The 22,047-nt window shown below is 33.9% G+C and overlaps 1 protein-coding gene across 1 annotated transcript; it reads left to right on the top strand.

Moving 5' to 3' along the window:
• Positions 1 to 14,148: 14,148 nt before the first annotated feature.
• On the top strand, positions 14,149 to 20,743 carry LOC18448826 (tubulin alpha-3 chain). The gene is made up of 5 exons (XM_006858882.4): positions 14,149 to 14,365; positions 16,290 to 16,504; positions 16,654 to 16,853; positions 18,708 to 19,216; positions 20,157 to 20,743. Exons 1-5 carry the CDS (start codon positions 14,253 to 14,255, stop codon positions 20,467 to 20,469), a joined length of 1,350 nt encoding a protein of 449 aa, XP_006858944.1. The 5' UTR covers positions 14,149 to 14,252; the 3' UTR covers positions 20,470 to 20,743.
• The last annotated feature ends 1,304 nt before the right edge of the window (positions 20,744 to 22,047 follow it).

Here is a 22,047-nt window from a genome sequence, read left to right as displayed (position 1 = left end):
TCAAAAAAATCGATCATGGATTAAAAAAAAAATCACAAATTTTCAAAAAATTATATCATGGATTAAAACAAAAAATTCGATCATGGATTAAATAAAAAAAATCACAAATTTTTAAAAAATTCAATCATGGATTACATAAAATTCGATCATGGATTACATAAAATTCGATCATGGATTACAAAAAAAAACAAACAAAAAAAACAAAAAATTCAATCGTGAATTACAAAAAAAGAAAAAAATAGTTCGATCATGGATTACAAAAAATTCAATCATGGATTACAAAAAACTCTATCATGGGTTACAAAAAAAGCAAAAAACAAAAAATTCAATCATGGATTAAAAAAAAACAAACAAACATTTCGATCATGGATTACAAAAAAAAAACAAACATTTCGATCATGTATTACAAAACATTCGATCATGGATTACAAAAAATTCTATCATGGGTTACAAAAAAAAAAAAAAAAACAAAAAAATCTATCATGGATTACAAGAAAAGAAAACAAACATTTCGATCATGGATTATAAAAAATTCTATTATGGGTTACAAAAAACCAAAAAATTCGATCATGGATTACAAAAAAACAAAAACAATTCGATCATGGATTACAAAAAAATCGATCAAGTATTACAAAAAAACTATCATGGATTACCAAAAAAAAAAAAAAAAAAAAAAAAAAAAAATCCGTACGGAATCGCCGATTCACTGTTCGGACTCGCCGATTCCGTACAGTGAATCGGCGATTCACTGTACAGAATCGTCCGGTTCTCTCTAGAACCGGACGATTTCCGATTTTTGGACGATCCGGTTCCTTTTTCACTATTTCCGAGTCAAACCGGGCGAGTCCGGTTCGACTCGGCGTTTTTTAAAACGCTGGTTGTAAGTAATTGTGACCTCTTTGTTCTAATGGTAAATGATGTATTCAATCCCTATTGTGAAATCTCCGCGTTCCCTTAAATAGATTAAAATTACTTTGATCAGCCAAGAGATGCACTTCACATGCATACAAAAAAAACCTAATATTGTCTAAGAATATCATCCAATATCCTCCGCATCGAACAGCTACTCTTGCACCTCGAACCTCCGACACAAAAAGCTGGCTTCTCTACTCGCCATGCTCATCCCCTTCTAGGGCTTTAATGCAGACGTGTTAGGTTACAATCTCTGGTGAGAACAACTATGCTTGGTGTTATCTGTCTAAATGGACGGCTAAGATTTGAGAGGAATCTATAAAAACCATTAGACATGAAGCATCAAACTGTAACACGTGGTTCTGTGGCACGTGCTGAGCAAGTGGAGGACAGGTTGTTAGTCAGATGATATCCCTTGGAAAGTTAAAGGAGTGAAGTAGACTTCCTTCTTTTAAACTAACTTTGAGATTTTTTATTTGAACTGTGAAAGTAATACATGATATGTGTGGCACAATGTAAAGTATGTACACATAACATCTGTGGTCTGTTGTCAACAACGGATGGCTGGTGGCCATTGTCCCCCCCTTGAAGAGAAACCGTTTGTTGACCGTTGTCGTAAACTATGGCCGATGTTACAAGTGAAATAGTGAAGACTGTGCTGAATTATCTTAGAATATGAGCCATACGATGCTTTTTTCCATGAAAAGATTACCCTTTAGTTGCTGGATAGCATCAGGAGAGAGAAAACGCGCTTTAAAGAGAAAAAACTAGAAAACTCAAATGGACACCTTCAATCCTGGGCTTTACATTGAAAAGTAAAGCTACAGCTCAAATCCCACCAAAAAATACAATTTTCGAAGCTAGAAAAACTCTACAATGGCATGCAAGTATATTTGTCTATAACTATAAACTTCGATGCTCCAAAATAGTGTAGATCTGGCGAATACGTGAACACTTTCGTATAAACAGTTCAGATAATGTTTTGCCACGTACATTATTTTTCATAATTTGAAACCCACTTTTTTTTTTAAAAAAAAAAATCCATAATTATCAATATATTAAAATAATACATTTGAAGGTTTTCCTAACCCAAAAGTGCATTTTTCAGGTTGAGGTATAACTTTACTTTTCATCCCAAAGCCAAGCGTCATATATACTTCCAAATGTCATTAATACTTCTACAAAACAACGGACTTTCTTCATACCTTCCGGGAGTGCTACAAATGCTATTGTTTGTATTTCTTACAATTTCCAAGCACTCCCACAACCGCCAGATGTCACCATCGAGTGGTAAGGGTGCCGTTCTTCTATGTTTGAAGTTCATAAATTAGTTGAGCCGGAGACAAACAACCCCCAAATGTCATCATCATTCGAGCTTTATCTTAACTATTTGGAATCGATTACACGAATCATGATCTACCATCTCACATATTGGATCAGGATTCATATGGAGATGTAAAAGTTTGATGTTGGCTGCTAACCTAACTCAAAAATCTCATAGTTAGAGGAGAGTATTGCTTTCTTTTAGGAGATTTAGTGCTCCAACGATGCATATGATGTATTACTCATTTTGTTTTAAAACTCTATTTAGGATTAGTTTGAGCAAGCCTCAAATTATAAGGATATATAACCTTTTTAACCTAGTGTCTTACTTCATCATCATCATTGGATCATTTTTCCAATTATTTGGGGTTAGCTATACGAATCTCGATATGCCATTATGCTCTATCAAATACCATACCCTTACTGAGACCATACCTTTTCATATCTTTTCTTACTTCATAAAGAAATTTTCAAATTGCATAGTATGTGCCCAAAAAAAATGACATTACATAATTTAAAAGAGACCATCAAAGTTTGGAGGTGAGATATTAAGTGTTGAAGAACTAAAAATCGAAACTTTTCTTGAAAATAGTTATATGGTGATTCATGCTCAAAACTTCATACCAAAACATCCTCCCAAGTAGGTCTTTTGCCCAAGGGTGTAAGTGTATTGCCTACTCCCCTAGAAGCATAGCGTAACTCCTTTTCATAGCTTCCCCTAATTTATAAGGGAGTGTAAATGGTGCATGGATATGATCTGGCAAGCAACCATCGTATCTCTATTCTTCTATTTTTCTATTAAAAGTCCGTAAAAAATTACAAGGAATTTATATTGCAAAAATGCACTAACCAACCATCAGTTGCTGGCATGAGACTATCAAGGGATTTATTCATATAACTGCAAGATATGAACAGGTAAATATAATATAGTTTTCCCTATTTATTATGCACAAAAGGTGTATCCTGCATGTAAACCCAAGTGTTTTATAGCCAAATGTTACTTAACATACTCTATAGGTACCATTTAGAATTAGTTAATAAAAGATACACCTACATTATTTGATCTTATTTGGAGAAAATAAAGATCTGCAAAGGTACACGAAAAAGATACAAAGAAAAACAAATAGATAGCTCAAAAAATAAGTAATTTGGATATTGAAGTAAAAGATAGTTAAAAAAGAAAAAAGATTATATAAGGTTCACACCTTAAAATGTGGAATTCTGGTGCACCTCTAAGATCATTTGAAAAAGGTTGCTTTGATGTTAGCAAAATATCTATTTGATAAACTCGACATCGAGATGTATAGATATGGACAGAAAAAAAGATTTCAAGTACTAAAGATAGTAAATCTTGCAACATATTATCTGGAGCGTTCATTTTCAAGATTTTCATATTTTTATAGATCTACTTGATTTGAATCTTTTTTGGAGTATAAAATTTTATAATTAGTGATAAAAATAGTTTCTAGTACCATCCTATAAAAGTTTACACCAAAATTGTATCATGGCAAAGTTTGGAGGTGCACCTTACTTTGATTGTTTAAATTGAACCTTATACAAACGACACTTGTTAAAAAATAGTTTTCTTAGTAGAAAAGAATATAGTTAAAAAATAAAATATGACAATAGAACATAAACAAAAGATGAGATCACTATTTTAAATTTCAAAACATAATTATAAATTTCAAAATTCAAAAAAATAGTGTAGATCAAAAAGATCTATAAACAATTGATAATCTAAGATATATGAAGAGAATATTGAAAAGGATAGGAATTTAATTTAAGAAATTTTAAAGGGGCTTCTTATAAAATCTTGATATGTAGATGGAGTATAGGAGAGAGAAATGAGAAATATTCTAGTCAATTTTTAAGAAATTTGTTTTGAGGTTTATAGGCAAACATTGTAAAATTTGTTGAACGAAAGTTACTTATAGGACTCTCTCTATCTAATCTCTCCACTATTTATCTATGTCGTCTCCACTCAACATTCCGTAGGAACCTTACCCCAAGCTTTATCAAGGGCTTTTGTTGTTCTATTGTCTTTGAGTATGTTAAATTTCTCTCTATTTTGGATCTTAACTATTTGCAATTTCGGGCAATTTATCATACTGGGAGATATATTATTTAATATTTTTCCTATATAATTGAATTTAACTTCGAAATACCCATCAAAGTACACATTATTCTGAGTTGGAACAGTTGCATATATGTAAAATATTAAATGGTTCATCTCTCACGAGTAGTATGATAAATTTCATATTAGAAAATCACATCAAAAAACATATAATCATTATAATAGTGACTTAAAATAGTTCATATTTTGAAATAGACAGCTAATGGGTAAACCTTAAATGGTTGATATCCGAAACATATTTTCATAAATGTTTCTTAAAAATATCATGCATCGTTATGTACGTTAGCCACTACTTTCGTTCATACAGAAGGAAATCTATATCATGAGATCATTTACATTTGATACAAAGATGTCACAATCATCATTAACTGTTAGATTTAAACTTTGGTGGTTGAGGATGTATCATTATTTGGATACAAAACCCTAAATAAAATTTCTCGAATGTTGTGTCACACTTTTATCTATTGGATTTTACATCCAATAAAAATAATAATTATGACTTCTTTGTACCAAAAAAAACGGTCTCATGGTATATAATGCTCATAAAAAATTACCATTGTTGGGCGTGTATGAAAGAGAGGAGAAAACATGTACCTTGACCATGAGGCAGGGCTGGTGATCGACACCCTAGAGAAAAAAATGAACACTCTGGCCATTTTGCAATTTCTCGTTGTTGAGGTGTCCATTTGATTGTTGTAGATATGTATGCACTTCAATGATTTGTCAACAATCTCTAACAAAAGAAAATTATACATACAAACATACAACCAAGATAACCCTTTTTTTTTTTTTTTTTCTTTTGGTAATTCAAAGTTAGGAATCGAACATGAGATGTAGCACTGCTAATGTCAACTGCTAATTAATCAAGCCTATACTCAATTCCCAAATAATACTGACACCAATTATACTCACTATAGAAAATCCGCAAGCTAAAGAAAAGTTCCTTGGAAGACTAAAAAAGAGGGTGTTAGTCCTGTGAAGTGGTTGGTGTGCTTCCTTCTTATATTTATTAGGACAGCAAGCCGTATGTCTCCATAATTCCAAGCTAAAAGATTTTGCAATGTCCATTTACTCCCTCGGGTAAAATCTAATCCAAGAGCAGTTTTAAATTATAAATTAACCTCAATAAAAATATTTTCTAATTACACCCTCTAGGTACTTGAAAATATAATAATAATGTCAAGATTGAATAAAGAAGAGAATATCCAATTTTTAGAGGGTGAGATCTTAGTATTGAAAAACTTAAAATTCATTTTTTTTTTTATTAACCATCTAATGATTTTTAGGTATTTACCAAAATTTTAGATTGAAAAAAATCCCCCAAGTAGGTCTTTAAGGAGTTTATAAGTGCACCTTGCTTCTACATTGTAAAGTTGCAGCTTTGTATAAACTTTTTCTTTTAATGAATCCTCTGTCTCAAATGTAGATATGCATCCCCTCTTCATAATCCATTCTTCAAATGGATTTTAGACCTAATTTTTTTTACCAATAGATAATCTCTAACATAGAAATTATTAATATGAAAAAATAAAAGGTGCGATTTGTATAGAGCTGAGGCTCTAAACAATCAAAGTAAAGTACACCTTCAAATAGTGGCAAGAAATGTGGTTTCAATACTGAAAATCTTTGTGATAGCCTTAAAATATATTTTCATCTTTAATTATGAAATTTAAAGCTTAAAAAAATAGTGTAGATTGAGTAGATCTATCAAAATTTGAAAATCTTGAAAATTGATCGTCCAAAAATGTGTTACAAAATCTTGAAAATTGACGTCCAAAAATAGATCGAGATGATCAATTTGAGGATGTTTAATCATCAAAAACGACCTCTTCTAGTGAAATTTTTGAAGTAGACTTTAATTTGTTTAAGAGCCTAAGCGTATATAAAAGTAAAAAAGTTAGCTTTTTGAAGAATATTCTTAGATCCTTGGTTTTTGTTGTTTTGGGAGGGATTGGTACTTGCGTCCATATTTAAGATCGATGGGTTTACTGCATCAAGGGATGCAAATGTAGAATTACGTCACTAATGGTATAATGCACTTTTTCATTAAATTTAGGACCACGTTTTTATGCGGCTAGAAATGGGGTCTCTTAATGAATATATTTTTTAGATGGATTTGAAGACTTAATTTTTAAGGCCATATAATCTTTAATATGGAGATCATAAATATAAATAAATAAATAAATTGTAAAAATTAAAAATAATAATTTTAATAAAAAAACATTTGGATCATTAGTTTTTATTGTTTTTAGATAAACATCAACTTGCATCCATCTTTAAGATGGATGCGTTACACTTTTTGGACCGTATATGTAGAAATGTGGTCTAGACCGCATAAAACAACTTTTGTTAAATTTATTTGTCCCTATTTTCTTTGCATTTTAGAGTTGGACCTTTTATTGGTGAGTAAGGGTACTCACCATAACATCCGCATCCTCTTATGGACATCTAACATGTGGATGTTAAAAAAAAAGGTACCTACACATATTACATTTAGTCCCCAAACAATCAAATTAAGGCGCACTTCAAAAATTCAGTAGAGGAGGTTGTTTTGATGTCAAAAAAACTTTGAAATTGACTATCTTGATCTCGACGTGTATAAGCGTAAAAAAAAAAATGGATTTTAAGTCTAGGAAATAATGCACTTGTAATGCATTATCTAGGCCGTCATTTTTCAATATTTTCAAGTGTTTATAAATCTGTTCCATCTATATTATTTTTGAAGCTTTAAATTTTATAATTAGAGATGACAATAAATTTTCAAAGCATAACAAAGATTTTCGCTACTCAAGAATTATCTTTCAACTTTATTTAGAGGTGTGCCTTACTTTGATGGTATAGAGCCTATGTACAAACCTCACCCAAGGTTAATGGATGGAGGTAAAAGAGAAAATTAAATATATTATTTTTATTATTAAAAAAAAAAGTTCTATATTCATTATCACGGTCATAGTCGAGATTAACAAACCTCAAAATTTCATATCTACAAAAATTTAAAATGGATTTTTAAGGGGGCCGTACGCGAACAGGTGAATCGGCCCATTCACCAAACCAATGGTTTAAAAAACGGATCGGTGACCCGGATCGGGCACCCAAAAAACCGATTCGGATCGTCGAATTGGCGATCCGGATCGAGAATCGGGTGAATCGGTCAGAATAAAGCTTCAAAAACATCCGAAAAAATTATTAAAATTCATTATAAATATTTTTTTTTAGGAATTCAATAAGAAATGAGGGTACTCCATTAAGAATTTTCATGTTTTTGAATGAATATGCGAATATTGATATGTTCTTTCCCTGCATGAACCGCCATTCAGCATTTAATTTACATCACACAAAAGGATAAACATAGAATTATCATGGAATAAGTATATCAACATACATGGACTACAATAAAGCATAAAATTAATAACATACGATCTAAAAATAAAATGATAGATGACGTTGTTGTTCTTCTTGGTCACGCTAGTGCCATTGATTGAATTCGTTTGACAATTCATTGATTCAATCTAAAAACGAATCATCGATATTAGCAGGCGTCTGACTATTCTCAAATCCCTAAGTGTTAGTGTTTTGTTGTGTTCCCAATCCAAAATCCCCGAAACTTGTCCATCCTTCATGCTCACCTGCACTGTCATGCTCATCCCTACACTGTTGCTGTTGGGACTCTATATGTGAATAATATGGCTGGGATAGGGTGGCCTCAGAATCATCATCTCTCTCATTTTCTCTTAGACCCCCTTCCCACTCTCCCTCATTAGGTGCAATATCACCGACATCTCCGACGAATTGTGGATACGTTGGCTGGATGCTTCATCTTTCATGCTGCTCATCACTTTCTTCAAGATCTTCATCACTGATAGCCTCAATGAACGCTCTCTTGTGCAACACTGACTCCTCCGCTTCTACTACCCATTGGTCTGTTGTGTCTATGACAAATATTGTGTCTAAGTCTATCGGCCCATAGTCTTCAAGCTTCCTTCTTATTTGTCGCTCTCTGAGGTTTAAATTATAATGAACATAGACTAGTTTATGAAGCTTCTCAGAAGCGAGTCGATTCCTCCTAGTAGTGTGCAACCATTGGAACGTACTCCAGTTGCGCTCACAGCCAGTAGCAGAACATGTCTGGGAGAGCACCTTGATTGCTATCCTCTTTAGGTGAGGTGCATCAGTACCATATATCTCCCACCATTCAGCTGGATTAAAATGCAAAAAGCATTGTAAGGGCAAGAACAATTCATAAGATTAAATATATGAATGAACAAAATATTAACGAGCGGATAACCTGGATCCATCATAGTTCGAGAATTTCTGGTAAGTCTAGTTCCGAAGGATCCTATAGCATCCCTATACAAAGCAAGCTAAAACAAATATATTATGTTTTAGTGCATTATTCCTCACAAATATAACAACTCAATGAAGTTCTTACCCAAACATTAAATAATACCTCTTGTATTGTTGCTACTTGGTTTCGATGGCTTCTCTCCAACCTTGCAATAATGTATTTGAACCCTTCCATAATCTTGTGGGGTTGTTCAGGTGTCAAATAGAAAAATTTTGGGTTGAAGTAGTAACCTAAAAAATATATAGGTAGAAAAATGTCATTTACAATTTCATAAAAAAATGATTTAAACTGAAACATTGTAATGATATAAATATATATTTACCAGCATAATGAATTGGACGTCCAAATTTGGTATTCCACCTCCTTTCTATAATCTCGATCACTTTGCTAGCAAAATTACACTTCTCCCCATTAGCTGATTTCGCCCTCTCAATACCTTCATAAATGATACCCATGGTAGCTTTCTTGTCAGCATCCACCATTCTTAACACCGTGACCAAAGGGGCAGTGGCCTCTACAACACTGGAACATCGAGACCAGAACTGCCTATTTGAGACTATGTTGTCCACTTTTATACCAGTACTGAATTTCGAGAGGCGGTCATTTAACCACTCTTCAGAAGTAAACAATCTCTTTAATGCACCTTCAGATTCTCGAATGGAGTCCACAGCTAAGTAATCGGTCGCAAAGCGGGTTATGACAGGCCTGATTATCTCTTTTTTCTTAGAGTGTTCTCTAAACAGAAATAAAATTTTAGAGTGGTTGTATATAAATCTCGACACCAACCTTGCTTCCTGTAGAGTCTCCTTCACAATTTTGATCTCATCGATCTCCTCTAACATAAGATCGATGCTGTGTGCAGTACACGGTGTCCATACTAGATGCTTCTTCTTATCCATCAACTTGCTGCCCGCAGAAACACATGCACGCGCATTGTCCGTAATAAACTAGACCACATGCTTATCTCGCACCTACTCCACTATCTGATCATAGAGTCGAGAAGTTTCCAAAAGGAGTTTAAAAACTCCTTTTTGCTAACTTTATTCAATCAACCATCACTCATGAGAGTAATGCATGTCCTTGGCCAACTCTGTTTATATTCTTCAATCCACTTTTTAACTTCCTCCACCTCTTCATTTAATATTGGCCCACTGAGCTCATATGCCGTCGGGGGTTTTACCCCGAGCCCGACTCTCTGGATTGCACTGACCATAGGTGGAAAATATGGGCTATTGGCTGCATCGAAGGGAATCTCTTTATCGTAGAACCATTTACCAACATATCTCCCTAACATGTTTCTTGTACCTTTAACCATACCTTTTAAGATCATCTGTTGTGACTTAGGCTTTGAGAGAAATGGGTCTTTACGATCATGACCTGCAATACTGGCACTCCTAGGTAACCTAGAAACAATTTCTTCAACAACTGATTATCCTTGATACATATTGCCACCAACCCCTCCATACATATTTGAGTTGGGGCCGCCATACATGCTCGAGCTGGGCCCGCCATGCATATCTGAGCTAGGCCCACCATGCATATTTGAGCTAGGCCCACCATGCATGTCTGAGCTAGACCCACAGGGCATTCTAAACCCATGTTTCCTCTGATATTGTTCATGTAAACTCAATCTTGTGGCCATGTCCAGCTCATTATTATATTGCTCTTCTAGGTCATTATTATATTGCTCTTTTGTATCATTCTTGCTTGATGGTGTATATAAACTAGCTATCTTCTTATTCATCCTATGTTTGGCAATTTTTTTATGTTTGTTAGCATAAAGAATTGCCGCCATCTGTTTTTTTACATTACTAGGGACACTAGTGCATGCAAAAACTTCTTCCTTAACCCCTACCAAGTGTTGCTTGAACTTATGTACCCCACTACTTATCACTCTTTAACAGTAATTACAAATAATTTTGTCTTTCTTGTTGGGATCAAGTCTAACCCCATGTTGCCATGTAGGGTCTTCTGCAGATCTTGACATGATTCAACTGTTTTAAGCTGTAAAAAGTATAAAATTAACCTGACAATTCAAAAAGAAAAATAATCACCATGTGTAGTGATAATATGTTGCGGTAGTTCATGTAGTCATATTTGTTGTTATTTGTTATTGCAAAATACCTTTATTGACAATAATATTTTCATACATATCAATTACAAACATTCAGAATAATATAATACAAAATGCAAGCTCCAAACATGCTTACAACTCAATTATCAAGAACATACATTTTTTGCATTAAAAAATTAATAATAAAAACAATTCTTCACAGAGCCAGCTAACATCAGTCATTCCAACTAAAAAATCCATAAACAACAGATAAAAAAAATATAGTTTTGCATTAAAAATAAAATAACATGCATTTTTTTGCATAAATAATCCATCAACATACAGTTTTTTCAACAAAAACTTTAACAATAAAAATTTAAAATATAGTTTAATACCTCATGATAATTAAAACCTTGTCACGATTTTCACATCTTTTCGGAAAATCATCATTTTTCAAAAAATTCGATCATGAAAAAAAAAAAAAAAAGTAGAGCAAACTCAAACAATAAAAATTAAAAATTGGGTTTAATACATCATGATAATCAAAACCTTATCACGATTTTCACATCTTTTCGAAAAATCATCATTTTTCAAAAAATTCGATCATGGATAAAAAGAAATAAAAAAAAAAGTACAGCAAATTTTCAAAAAATTCGATCATGGATTACAAAAAAAAAATTCGATCATGGATTAAAAAAAAAAATTAACAAATTTTCAAAAAGTTCGATCATGGATTAAAAAAAAAAATACAAATTTTCAAAAAATTTGATCATGGATTATAAAAAAAAATTCGATCATGGATTAAAACAAAAAATCACAAATTTTCAAAAAATTCAATCATGGATTACAAATAATTCGATCATGGATTACAAAAAATTCGATCATGGATTACATAAAATTCGATCATGGATTACATAAATTCGATCATGGATTACAAAAAAAAAAAACATAAAAAAACAAAAAATTCGATCGTGGATTACAAAAACAGAAAAAAACAATTCGATCATGGATTACAAAAAATTCAATCATGGGTTACAAAAACAAAAAAAAAAACAAAAAATTCGATCATGGATTACAAGAAAAAAAAACAAACATTTCGATCATGGATTACAAAAAATTCGATCATGGATTACAGAAAATTCTATCATGGATTACAAAAAATTCGATCATGAATTACATAAAATTCGATCATGGATTACAAAAAACAAAAAAACAAAAAAAACCAAAAAATTCGATTGTGGATTACAAAAAAAGAAAAAAACAATTCGATCATGGATTACAAAAAATTCAATCATGGATTACAAAAAACTCTATCATGGGTTACAAAAAAAGCAAAAAACAAAAAATTCGATCATGGATTAAAAAAAAAAAACAAACATTTCGATCATGGATTACAAAAAAAAAAACAAACATTTCGATCATGGATTACAAAACATTCGATCATGGATTACAAAAAATTCTATCATGGGTTACAAAAAAAAAATTCGATCATGGATTACAAGAAAAAAAAACAAACATTTTGATCATGGATTACAAAAAATTCGATCATGGGTTGCAAAAAATTCTATCATGGGTTACAAAAAAAAAAAAAGAACAAAAAATTCGATCATGGATTACAAAAAAAAAAAAAAACAATTCGATCATGGATTATAAAAAATTCGATCAAGTATTACAAAACATTCGATCATGGATTACAAAAAAAAAAAAAAAAAAAATTATGTTCTTCACAGAGGCATTTTATATAAGCCATTTTAACTAAAAAATCCACCTCTAAGTAAATAAATTACATCCAATTGAGTACATTTTCTAATAAACAATAATATAAGGAATCAAAACCCTAAATTTTTAACACATTATTTCTAATATATCATGAAAAAAAAATCAAAAGGCGGAAAAAAAAAAAAAAAACAGCGGAATTTTGGTTCCACAGACATCTGTGTGTTCATCTCAAATTTTATACTGTAATTGACCAGATTACATAAAATTGAAAATTTTAAATCATAATAGACATAATAAAGATTAAAAACCCTAATTATTGAATTCATTATGTTCAAAATATGTCGTGAAATAAATCATATGGCGGAAAAAAAAAAAAACCCAAACTTCTTACTTGATTTTGTGAACCGAAACCTTCAATCTCCAAAAAACTCTGTTTTTCTCAACGATTATTACAAATTAGTAACAAAAGGTTTTGATGCACAACTTTACAATCAAAATGCCTACAAATTTTGAAAGATTCATGCCCTATTTGGTATGAAACACAAGGAAAGGCGGAAACCCTAAAAATGCAAGTTTCGTGATCCAAAAACACCAAATTTTTCAACCATTTAATCATTGTAAAAGCTGAATAAAGATGTTTACAGTCTGTAAATTAGATCACATGTCAAAAAAAATAAAAACAATGATAAAAAATGACAAATTTTGAAGAATCCCGTGAAAAATATTGTGTAACCCGTGTTCTTCACGGACTCGCCGATTCCTTACAGTGAATCGACGAATTACTGTGTAAAACCGGACGATTCCCATTTCTTTAGCTTATACGATCCCTTTATGGCGATTTTTGAGTGGACCCGACGTTTTTTTAAACACCGACGCTTTTCCTCCAGGATCCCCAATTAATTTCCGGATAATTTTGGGAACACGCAAAACAACAAACTAGATATTTTAAAAAATGCACGCCTCAATATTTACGGGCCCACTTCACTTCTCACCGTCCAGCAGGATGAACAACTCGATTGATGGAGACCAGGGAAAAGGAGAGCCGCCCACTAATAGGTATGAGACAGCATACACGGTAAGATGCAATTTCCATAGGGCCTAGGCTATACAAAAGTAAAGTAGCCTCACCTTGAATCCTCTTTTGGGAAAGGAGTTTGAGCATTGAAAATCGTCTTTATAGTTTTAACACCAGTTTTCAATGCATGCTCAAAAAATGGTTTCCGTGATATTTATTTTTCGAGTGAAATAGACGGTCAAGATAATGTGTTATATGTATTATTTTTAAAATTTGAATTTATTTTGACAAAGCATAATGATCCAAAGCCCAGATGATCGATTTGAAAGTTTTTCGAACCAGATTCGTTAGTTTTGGAGATGTTTCACTTATTTTGATATGGGTTGCATACCTATTGAAACATTTTCTTGAAAATTTTTAAATGAGGCTTTAATAGGGTTGCAGACCTATAAAAACAATTTCCGACGTAATATTGTGAGGAGGTGAAAAAGTTGAGTGCCACCGCATACAGAGGGTTGTCAGAAAGCGACAGGTTGGCCGACTCCGGGTCCACTTACCCGGTTGGCGCCAATACAGGGGGCCCACCGGAACCCAACTCATTTATGATTTCCCCTTAATAATATCACCACGTCCTGATTTTCCATTTCATACGCTCTTTTCTTTCTCTGAGAGAGAGAGATTCATCGGAGCAGTTCCTAACCCTAGAGAGAGGAGGCCAAAGCTAGAGAGAGGAAGAGCGTAGAGAGACTAAATGAGGGAAATCATTAGCATCCACATAGGGCAGGCGGGGATTCAAGTGGGGAATTCGTGTTGGGAGCTTTACTGTCTCGAGCATGGGATTCAGCCTGATGGGATCATGCCTAGGTTTGTTATAGATCTTCTCTTCTTCTCTGCTATAGATCTTCTCTTCTTCTCTTTTTCTTTTCTTTTTGATTGGAATGCAGTGATTTTGAAGGTATTTATTTTTATTTTGTCGGTTTTAAGTTTATTTAGGGTTCAAATCAGATGAAACTGCTCTGATTTTTTTTTAACTTTTGAAGGATTTTACATTTTTATTTTGACAGGAGTTAGTCATGTTACTCCTTGATGAATGCTTTATTTTCTTGATTTTACTATTATTCCATGGAATTTAGGTGATAAATTGTAGATCTGCAACAAAATTTGAAGGAATGTGGTCAATTTTTAAGGTGAGTTTGAGTGGAGTGGTCCTGCTTTTGCTGAATTCAAATATTATTGTTGTTGTTTGCTGTTCTTGTTGACAATTTTAAGTGGGATCTGTAATGTTTGATAAAAAAGAACGAATTGGGGTTTATGAACTATTTATTGCCTTTTTGTTTTTTTCTCTTTGACGAATGCTTTATTTTCTTGATTTCACTATTATTCCATGGAGTTGAGGTGATAAATCGTTGATCTGAAACAAAAATTCAAGGAATTTGGTCAATTTTCAAGGTGAATTTGTGTGGAGTGCTCGTGCTTTTCCTGAAGTCATATATTATTGTTGTTGTTTGCTGTTCTTGTTGGCAATTTTAAGTGGGATCTGTAATGTTTGATAATAAAAACAAGAATTGGGGTTTGTGAACTATTTATTACCTTTTTGCTTTTATCTCTTTGCTTAAAACTTGTGGATTGCTGTGCATGGGGTTCTTCCTTCAAGTTGGGATGCATTTCCGTGATTTATTTACTTTTCTCTGAGTTGATCTATGAATTTTTAGTTTTAATGATTCTTTTTTCCCTGTAAGATGTAATTTTTATTTTTAAATTTCTTTTTTAACTGATGAATTATCATTTTGTGTGAGATTTTGCACTGATTAAAAGCATGGATGTTCCTGTTTCTTGCTCAGTACTGATTTTTAATGTTTCTCTTGAGTCATGAGGATTTAGTGTTTGTCATGTGATTATCTCGTATAACTTATGCTATTGTTTATTTATAGAGGTAAAGAGGCTTTGTTTTTCATGGAATTTATGCTTTTGAAGCGGCTGGTTGTGTGATCTGTGAGGAGTTTTGAGTCCCAAGGCTTTGATAACTTATTTCTCATCCCTGTGGCTTATTTAGGGTGTTACTTTCTGTTAGTACTCTTTCTATGAGGCAGCAATTGGTATAATTTTAAATTTTGTTGGCTACTGACTTCTATTATAATATTCAGTTTTTTTACCACAAAAATTGAGTAGCATTTCACTAATTTAACCAAAGTCTTTTCAATGAGATTTCTCTACTTTAATATGCTGAATTTTCCCAAAAAATAGCATAGTTTTAGTGAAATCTGGATGAATTTCTACCGTATATTACTTTATTTTTCCTTTTCTTGCTTGTTTCAGCTTGATTGATTGCTAAGTGTCCGTGATTTTTTTAAAAAAATTTTTGTTCTGATTTTATTTTCAATAGAAATGTTTTAGGGTTGTTATAACTTGTTCTTACGATCCAATTTGGTGTTTTCTCAAATGTATGCATGTAAGAATCTGCCTTTTTTCCTTATTTTTCTTTTTTTTTTTTTTGGTTTTATGTTTGGTAAGCCTGATGTTGACACCTTATCTTCTTTGGATGAGGTCTTGAAATAAAATTTCTCAACTTGGACCAAATTGTCATGGTTGTGGTCATATTTCATGGACACTAGTAACTTTTAAGGATCCTAGAGTAATGGCAAAATTTTGTTGTTTTCTGGTAGTTACTTTAATCAAAACTCTGTTATTTTTTGTTTTATTCTTTTGAAAGTTTCCCAGGACAAAAAGGTTGATCTTTTTAAGCACAAACTTGAACTCAAGCTTTGATGGATTGGAATTTTTTGTGCAGTGATAATTCTATTGGGGTTGCACACGATGCTTTCAATACCTTTTTCAGTGAGACAGGTGCTGGGAAGCACGTCCCACGTGCTATATTTGTAGATCTTGAACCCACTGTTATCGATGAAGTGAGAACTGGGACTTACCGCCAGCTCTTTCACCCTGAGCAGCTCATTTCCGGCAAAGAGGACGCAGCCAATAATTTTGCCAGGGGACATTACACTGGTAAGAACGGTGCCTTGTCTTTTATAAAAAGTAGAATAAAATTTGTCCCATTATTTAGTTAAGGAGTATGTACTGCACATAGCTTCCATTTTAAGATATTATATACCTTTATTTGTTGTCTTAGGTTTGGTTTTGGTTATTTGGTGCAGTGGGTAAGGAGATTGTGGATTTGTGCCTTGATCGAGTGAGGAAATTAGCAGATAACTGCACTGGTTTGCAAGGGTTCTTGGTCTTCAATGCTGTCGGTGGTGGTACTGGATCTGGCTTGGGCTCTCTATTGTTGGAAAGGCTTTCTGTCGATTATGGGAAAAAATCTAAGCTCGGGTTCACTATTTATCCTTCTCCTCAGGTAAGGAATTCATCAATCAATGTATTTGATTATTTGTTTTGTAGTTAATGAATGGGAACGCTACCTGATTATGCATTTCCTTGTTCTCTACTGTTTGCATCTTTGAATACATCGCTTCCACAAACCCTTGCAGTTCAATATGATTTTAGACTTTTTGTGCTTAATAGTGATTATCTGAATTTATATGCCTTTCAGGAATGTAAATAATGATAAAATGTAGGGTTTTCATTTATGGATGCTAAAGTACCTAGGAGAATTACAGATGGACCTTTATAAAAAGGTGATTTACAGAAATGCCCCCTGTGCAGATAGAAATACACTATCTAACAGAAAATTTTGTATCTTAATATGGAATACTCTTGGGTCACTGTTCGAAAATTCGGCCGCCCGACCACATAGGCAAAATAATTCAAAAAATGCCTAGGCTCTGTCTAAGTGGGGTCATTATGCGCCCTATCTCTGGGCGGCCACCTTGGCAGGCAAGGCGCTGCCTAGGCGCTACTGTCTGGGCGCCTGCCTCGTCCCCACCCTGTGACACTTTGTGGATAGGCAGAAAAAAAACCTCGGTGAGGGTCAAAAAATTTAATTTTTTAGGGAGGAAAAGGATTTTGGGGGGTATTCTAAACCCTCGAAACAAAAACCGTGGCCTTCGGGGTGAGAAAATCCCCCCAAAACCACTATTTTTTTAATTTCTTCCCAAAAGAAAAGCAGCACATGGATTTGGAGCTTCTAGTAGTTGATTTTGAGAACTTTTGGCGACCCAATATATGAGGTTTGCACCGACATCGATTTGATTTTGATATCTTTAAAGTATTAACATATTTGAAAGAGGGTTTCTATTTTATTTTGCTACAATATATTATGTTGTGGATCATGTATATTTTCTTTTACTTTTTTATTCTCTTACGATGTATTTACATGTTTGTAGGTAAAAGACTGATTTTTTTTCTCATTTGGACGATGAAATTGAGCATATATTATAGTCTTTTATGAATAGTTTATTCTTTTTTTGTACAATGTGTCATATATGATATCTTAATGAGTAAAGTCTTCTTGTAAAACTAACATGGTAACATCTTAATCTTATATATTTATTTAAAACTAACATGGTAAAATGTAAAATAAACATGGTAACATCTTAATCTTAACATCTTAACATGTAAAATGGTAACATTGTAACATGGTAACATGTAAAATGGTAACATGTAAAATTAACATGGTAACATCTTAATCTTAACATGGTAACATGTAAAACTAACATGGTAACATGTAAAATTAACATGGTAACATCTTAATCTTAACATGGTAACATGTAAAACTAACATGGTAACGTGTAAAATTAACATGGTAACATCTTAATCTTATATATTTATTTAAAACTCAAAATGAGGGGGGGGGGGGGGTGGGGGGGGGGATACATTGTACCCTCTCCTTGGTCGGGCAGGTACAATGTGCCATGTTTCGTTAAATGATATCTTAATGAGTAGAGTCTTATTGTAAAACTAACATGGTAACATCTTAATCTTATATATTCGTTTAAAACTCATATCAAGGGGGGGGGGGGGGGGGGTTGTTTCAATTTTTTGAGGATTGTGAGGGTACCCTGTCCCAGGGCGGGCAGCCAGGCGCCTGATATCTGCAGTTTTGAATATTGCCTAGGGAGAGCCTATTATTAGCTTTCAAAATAGAAAATATGCTCTATTACAAATAACAATTCCAGTGTAGGACTTGAATTATATAAAATTGCATGTAGTGCAACTCAACAATCTGACTCTGCTATACTTATTGAGGGAAGAAGTTTCTCTGCATGGTACTTGTTAATTTATGGCAAAATGTATTTTGGCTGGTTTACAGGTTTCAACGGCAGTTGTAGAGCCCTATAACAGTGTTCTTTCCACGCATTCCCTCTTGGAACACACAGATGTTGCGGTCCTTTTGGACAATGAGGCAATTTATGATATCTGCAGGCGATCCCTTGACATCGAGAGGCCCACCTACACAAACCTTAACCGGTTAATATCTCAGATCATATCCTCCCTGACCACGTCTCTTAGGTTCGATGGGGCAATCAATGTTGATGTTACAGAGTTTCAGACCAATCTTGTGCCTTATCCCCGAATCCATTTCATGCTTTCCTCATACGCCCCAGTTATTTCTGCTGAGAAGGCCTACCATGAACAATTGTCAGTTCCTGAGATCACAAATGCAGTATTTGAACCCTCGAGCATGATGGCGAAATGTGATCCAAGGCATGGTAAGTACATGGCATGCTGTTTGATGTACCGTGGAGATGTCGTCCCCAAGGATGTTAATGCTGCAGTTGCAACCATCAAGACCAAGAGGACTGTTCAGTTTGTTGACTGGTTAGCATTCTAGTACTGTCTCTGATTACTATCTATATTTGGTTTTCATTAGGCTTTGGTCTATAGAATAATAAGCCCGATTCGTTTCTAACAAAGCATAGAACATCTTTGACTTGATGTTGCCTCGATTTTGTCTGAAACAACCAGCATTATAAAACTCAGCCTGAGTTACTCCGACTTGGCTAGTAGTGAAGGTGTTCTCATGTACCTACGCTGTGCACTTTCTCGGGCTGGCATTGCACATACTCACTACAGTACTCACTCAAGTACTGTTAATGGAGATTAGAAATTGTAGTAACTGAATTTGAACTAGCCCCAAGAAAAGGAGAAAAGAAACATGGATAGTCTTGATAGTCTGGTAGGGATAATGAGTCTCACTGATTTTGGATCGGCGGAACTAGCGTAGTGGTTATTGGATCAGTTTTGATATGTATGATCATCAAATTGAAATTGTTTTGATCATCATCTGATTTGAGGATCAGATGGTGTGTGACATGCATAAACATTCTACAGAAAGGGGCAGTGCTAGTTTTGAGGGCATGTATCCAAGCTAGTGAAGAGAAGCTACCCCTGCCCAACAGAGAAAGGGGCAGTGCTAGTTTTGGGGCAGTACTACTCTGATCCATAAATTTCCAACTTAAATACCTATTGTGCATGGAAAGCAACTGTACACAAATTCTTTGTGTGAATTATGGTCCATTGGGTGATCACTACACCAGATCGTTGGTGATGACCCCAATGCGCCATGATTTTCCATCGTACACACCATAGTTTCTGTAATCCATTATAGTAATCCTTCTCATTGTTAACACTGGACATTGTTGTGAGAAATTGGAATTGTGGAGCACATGTCAATAAGAATGAGTTGGTCTTGTATTATCTTAGAAATACTTAAAATCAAATGAAAAAGAGATTTTGAACAATGTTACATGTCTTTTAGGTGCCCTACTGGTTTCAAGTGTGGCATAAATTATCAGCCCCCAACTGTCGTTCCTGGTGGTGATCTCGCCAAGGTGCAGCGTGCAGTTTGCATGATCAGCAACAACACAGCAGTGGCCGAGGTGTTCTCTCGCATCGACCACAAGTTCGATCTCATGTACTCAAAGAGGGCCTTTGTACACTGGTATGTTGGCGAAGGAATGGAGGAAGGTGAGTTCTCAGAAGCTCGTGAGGATCTCGCGGCATTAGAGAAGGATTACGAGGAAGTCGGTGCTGAGGGTACTGATGATGTGGATGAAGGTGAAGACTATTGATCGTCTTTCTGGCGGTTCCTCTCGCCCCTTTTGGCTTGGTTGTCACTTATTTCTCTGCTCCATGGTGAGGCTGAATTAGTTGGTTACTCTGTTTGTGTTTTGTAGTGGTAAAGTTCCCTTTTTCTTCACTTTGTATGTTGCTATTGTTTGTTTGCCCATTGCATCTATCTTATGCCATGCGTTTAAAATTTAGCAGCTGCTTCGCCATTAAAAATTGTGAAACAATTTATTGCTTCTGCAGGAGCATACTATCCATTTGCTCCCTCTGCCAAAACTCAAGCTCTGGATATTTACTAGATCTCAATTTTTGGGGACGGAATTTCTATCACTGCGTGATCAACGTCAAAGAAAAAAAAAATTAGCTCGCGCTCTCTATGTGCCTAAAACAATAATGATGTATTAAGATTGAACTAGAACAATCCAATTTTTGAGGGAGAGACCTGGGCGTTGAAGAGTTCAAAATTTATTTTTTTTAATTGAAAGATAATCTAGTGATACTAGATGGTCCCTAAACTTTCAGATAGAAAAAATCCTTCGCGGAGTTGTGAAATATACGCCACGCGGCAGCATGCTATATACCCCATTTAAGATTTTGTGGAGTATCATTTAGGATTGTCGGATTTGGTCATCGAGATTTTAAGATTTTGTTGGTTTTGGTCATTGGGATGTGTAGTATAAAAGCATGAGGTTGAAGGCTTGCTGGTAGTTTGTGAGGAGAGAGAGAGAGGGGGAGTTGTATATGTATTGAAGTAGATTGATGGTTTTGGACCACATTTGTTTTTTGAGTAAATGATAATGGAGCTAATTAGAATATTGTTCACAGCTGATTAAAATGCTGTGAAGATTTCCAAGTAATAATGTCTAGAGCATGGATGTGAAGACCGGACAGACCAGTCAAACTGTCGATCAGGGCCTTACCCCATCTTGTCTAAAATAATGTATAGTAGGGGCCAATATGAATCATATCATTTTTTTTTTAATTGATTTTGGTTAGTCAGAGAAGCTGATTTTATTGTAGTAAGTAAAGTTAGTCAAATTTTTATCAAGTTTGTCAAATTTTAATCTATTATTTGGGTAAATTATTGTAGGAAACAGGGAAGTGATTTCATATCACCGTTTCATAATGAGACTGTTATTTTAGAAAATTTGTGGCGTTCGTTGAATTTGCATCCCATAAAAGGTTAAAATAAATCCCTTTCTGACAATGAATGGGGATAGTTTATTTGGCGGACATTGAGATCCAACGCTTGTTTAAATTAAGTCCTTTCTGACAATCAATGTGGATAGTTTATTTGGTGGACATTAAGATCCAACGCTTATTACCCGAAAACAATTTTTTCTTTTTAAAATTGTTTGATTCGATTGATCAAATTTTTGTTTTTTTTGTTTTTAATGTTTCAGCAACCTTATCTTTTGATCTCAATTTGATATACAAGACTCGTTTAATCAAGAAAATTGACACAATTATTTTGTAGAGGATTCAAATATCTTCAATTTGAACCAAGACAGAAGATTTTGATTGAAATTGAAGAATGGCAGATTTTTTAGAAAACGTGAAAAAAAACCTCCAATTTCGAG

This window comes from Amborella trichopoda, chromosome 3 (genome assembly GCF_054954075.1).
Source record: "Amborella trichopoda isolate Santa Cruz 75 chromosome 3, AtrichopodaSantaCruz75HAP2 v2.0, whole genome shotgun sequence".
Taxonomy (NCBI): Eukaryota; Viridiplantae; Streptophyta; class Magnoliopsida; order Amborellales; family Amborellaceae; genus Amborella; species Amborella trichopoda.
Note: the sequence above shows the minus strand (reverse complement) of the source record. Positions and strands in the feature narration are given on the sequence as shown.

Coding starts and splice junctions, on each gene's coding strand:
- LOC18448826 (XM_006858882.4), top strand. CDS start 14,253: ATGAGGGAAATCATTAGCATCCACATAGGGCAGGCGGGGATTCAAGTG. Junction 16,854..18,707: donor CTATTTATCCTTCTCCTCAG/GTAAGGAATTCA, acceptor GCTGGTTTACAG/GTTTCAACGGCAGTTGTAGA. Junction 19,217..20,156: donor ACTGTTCAGTTTGTTGACTG/GTTAGCATTCTA, acceptor CATGTCTTTTAG/GTGCCCTACTGGTTTCAAGT.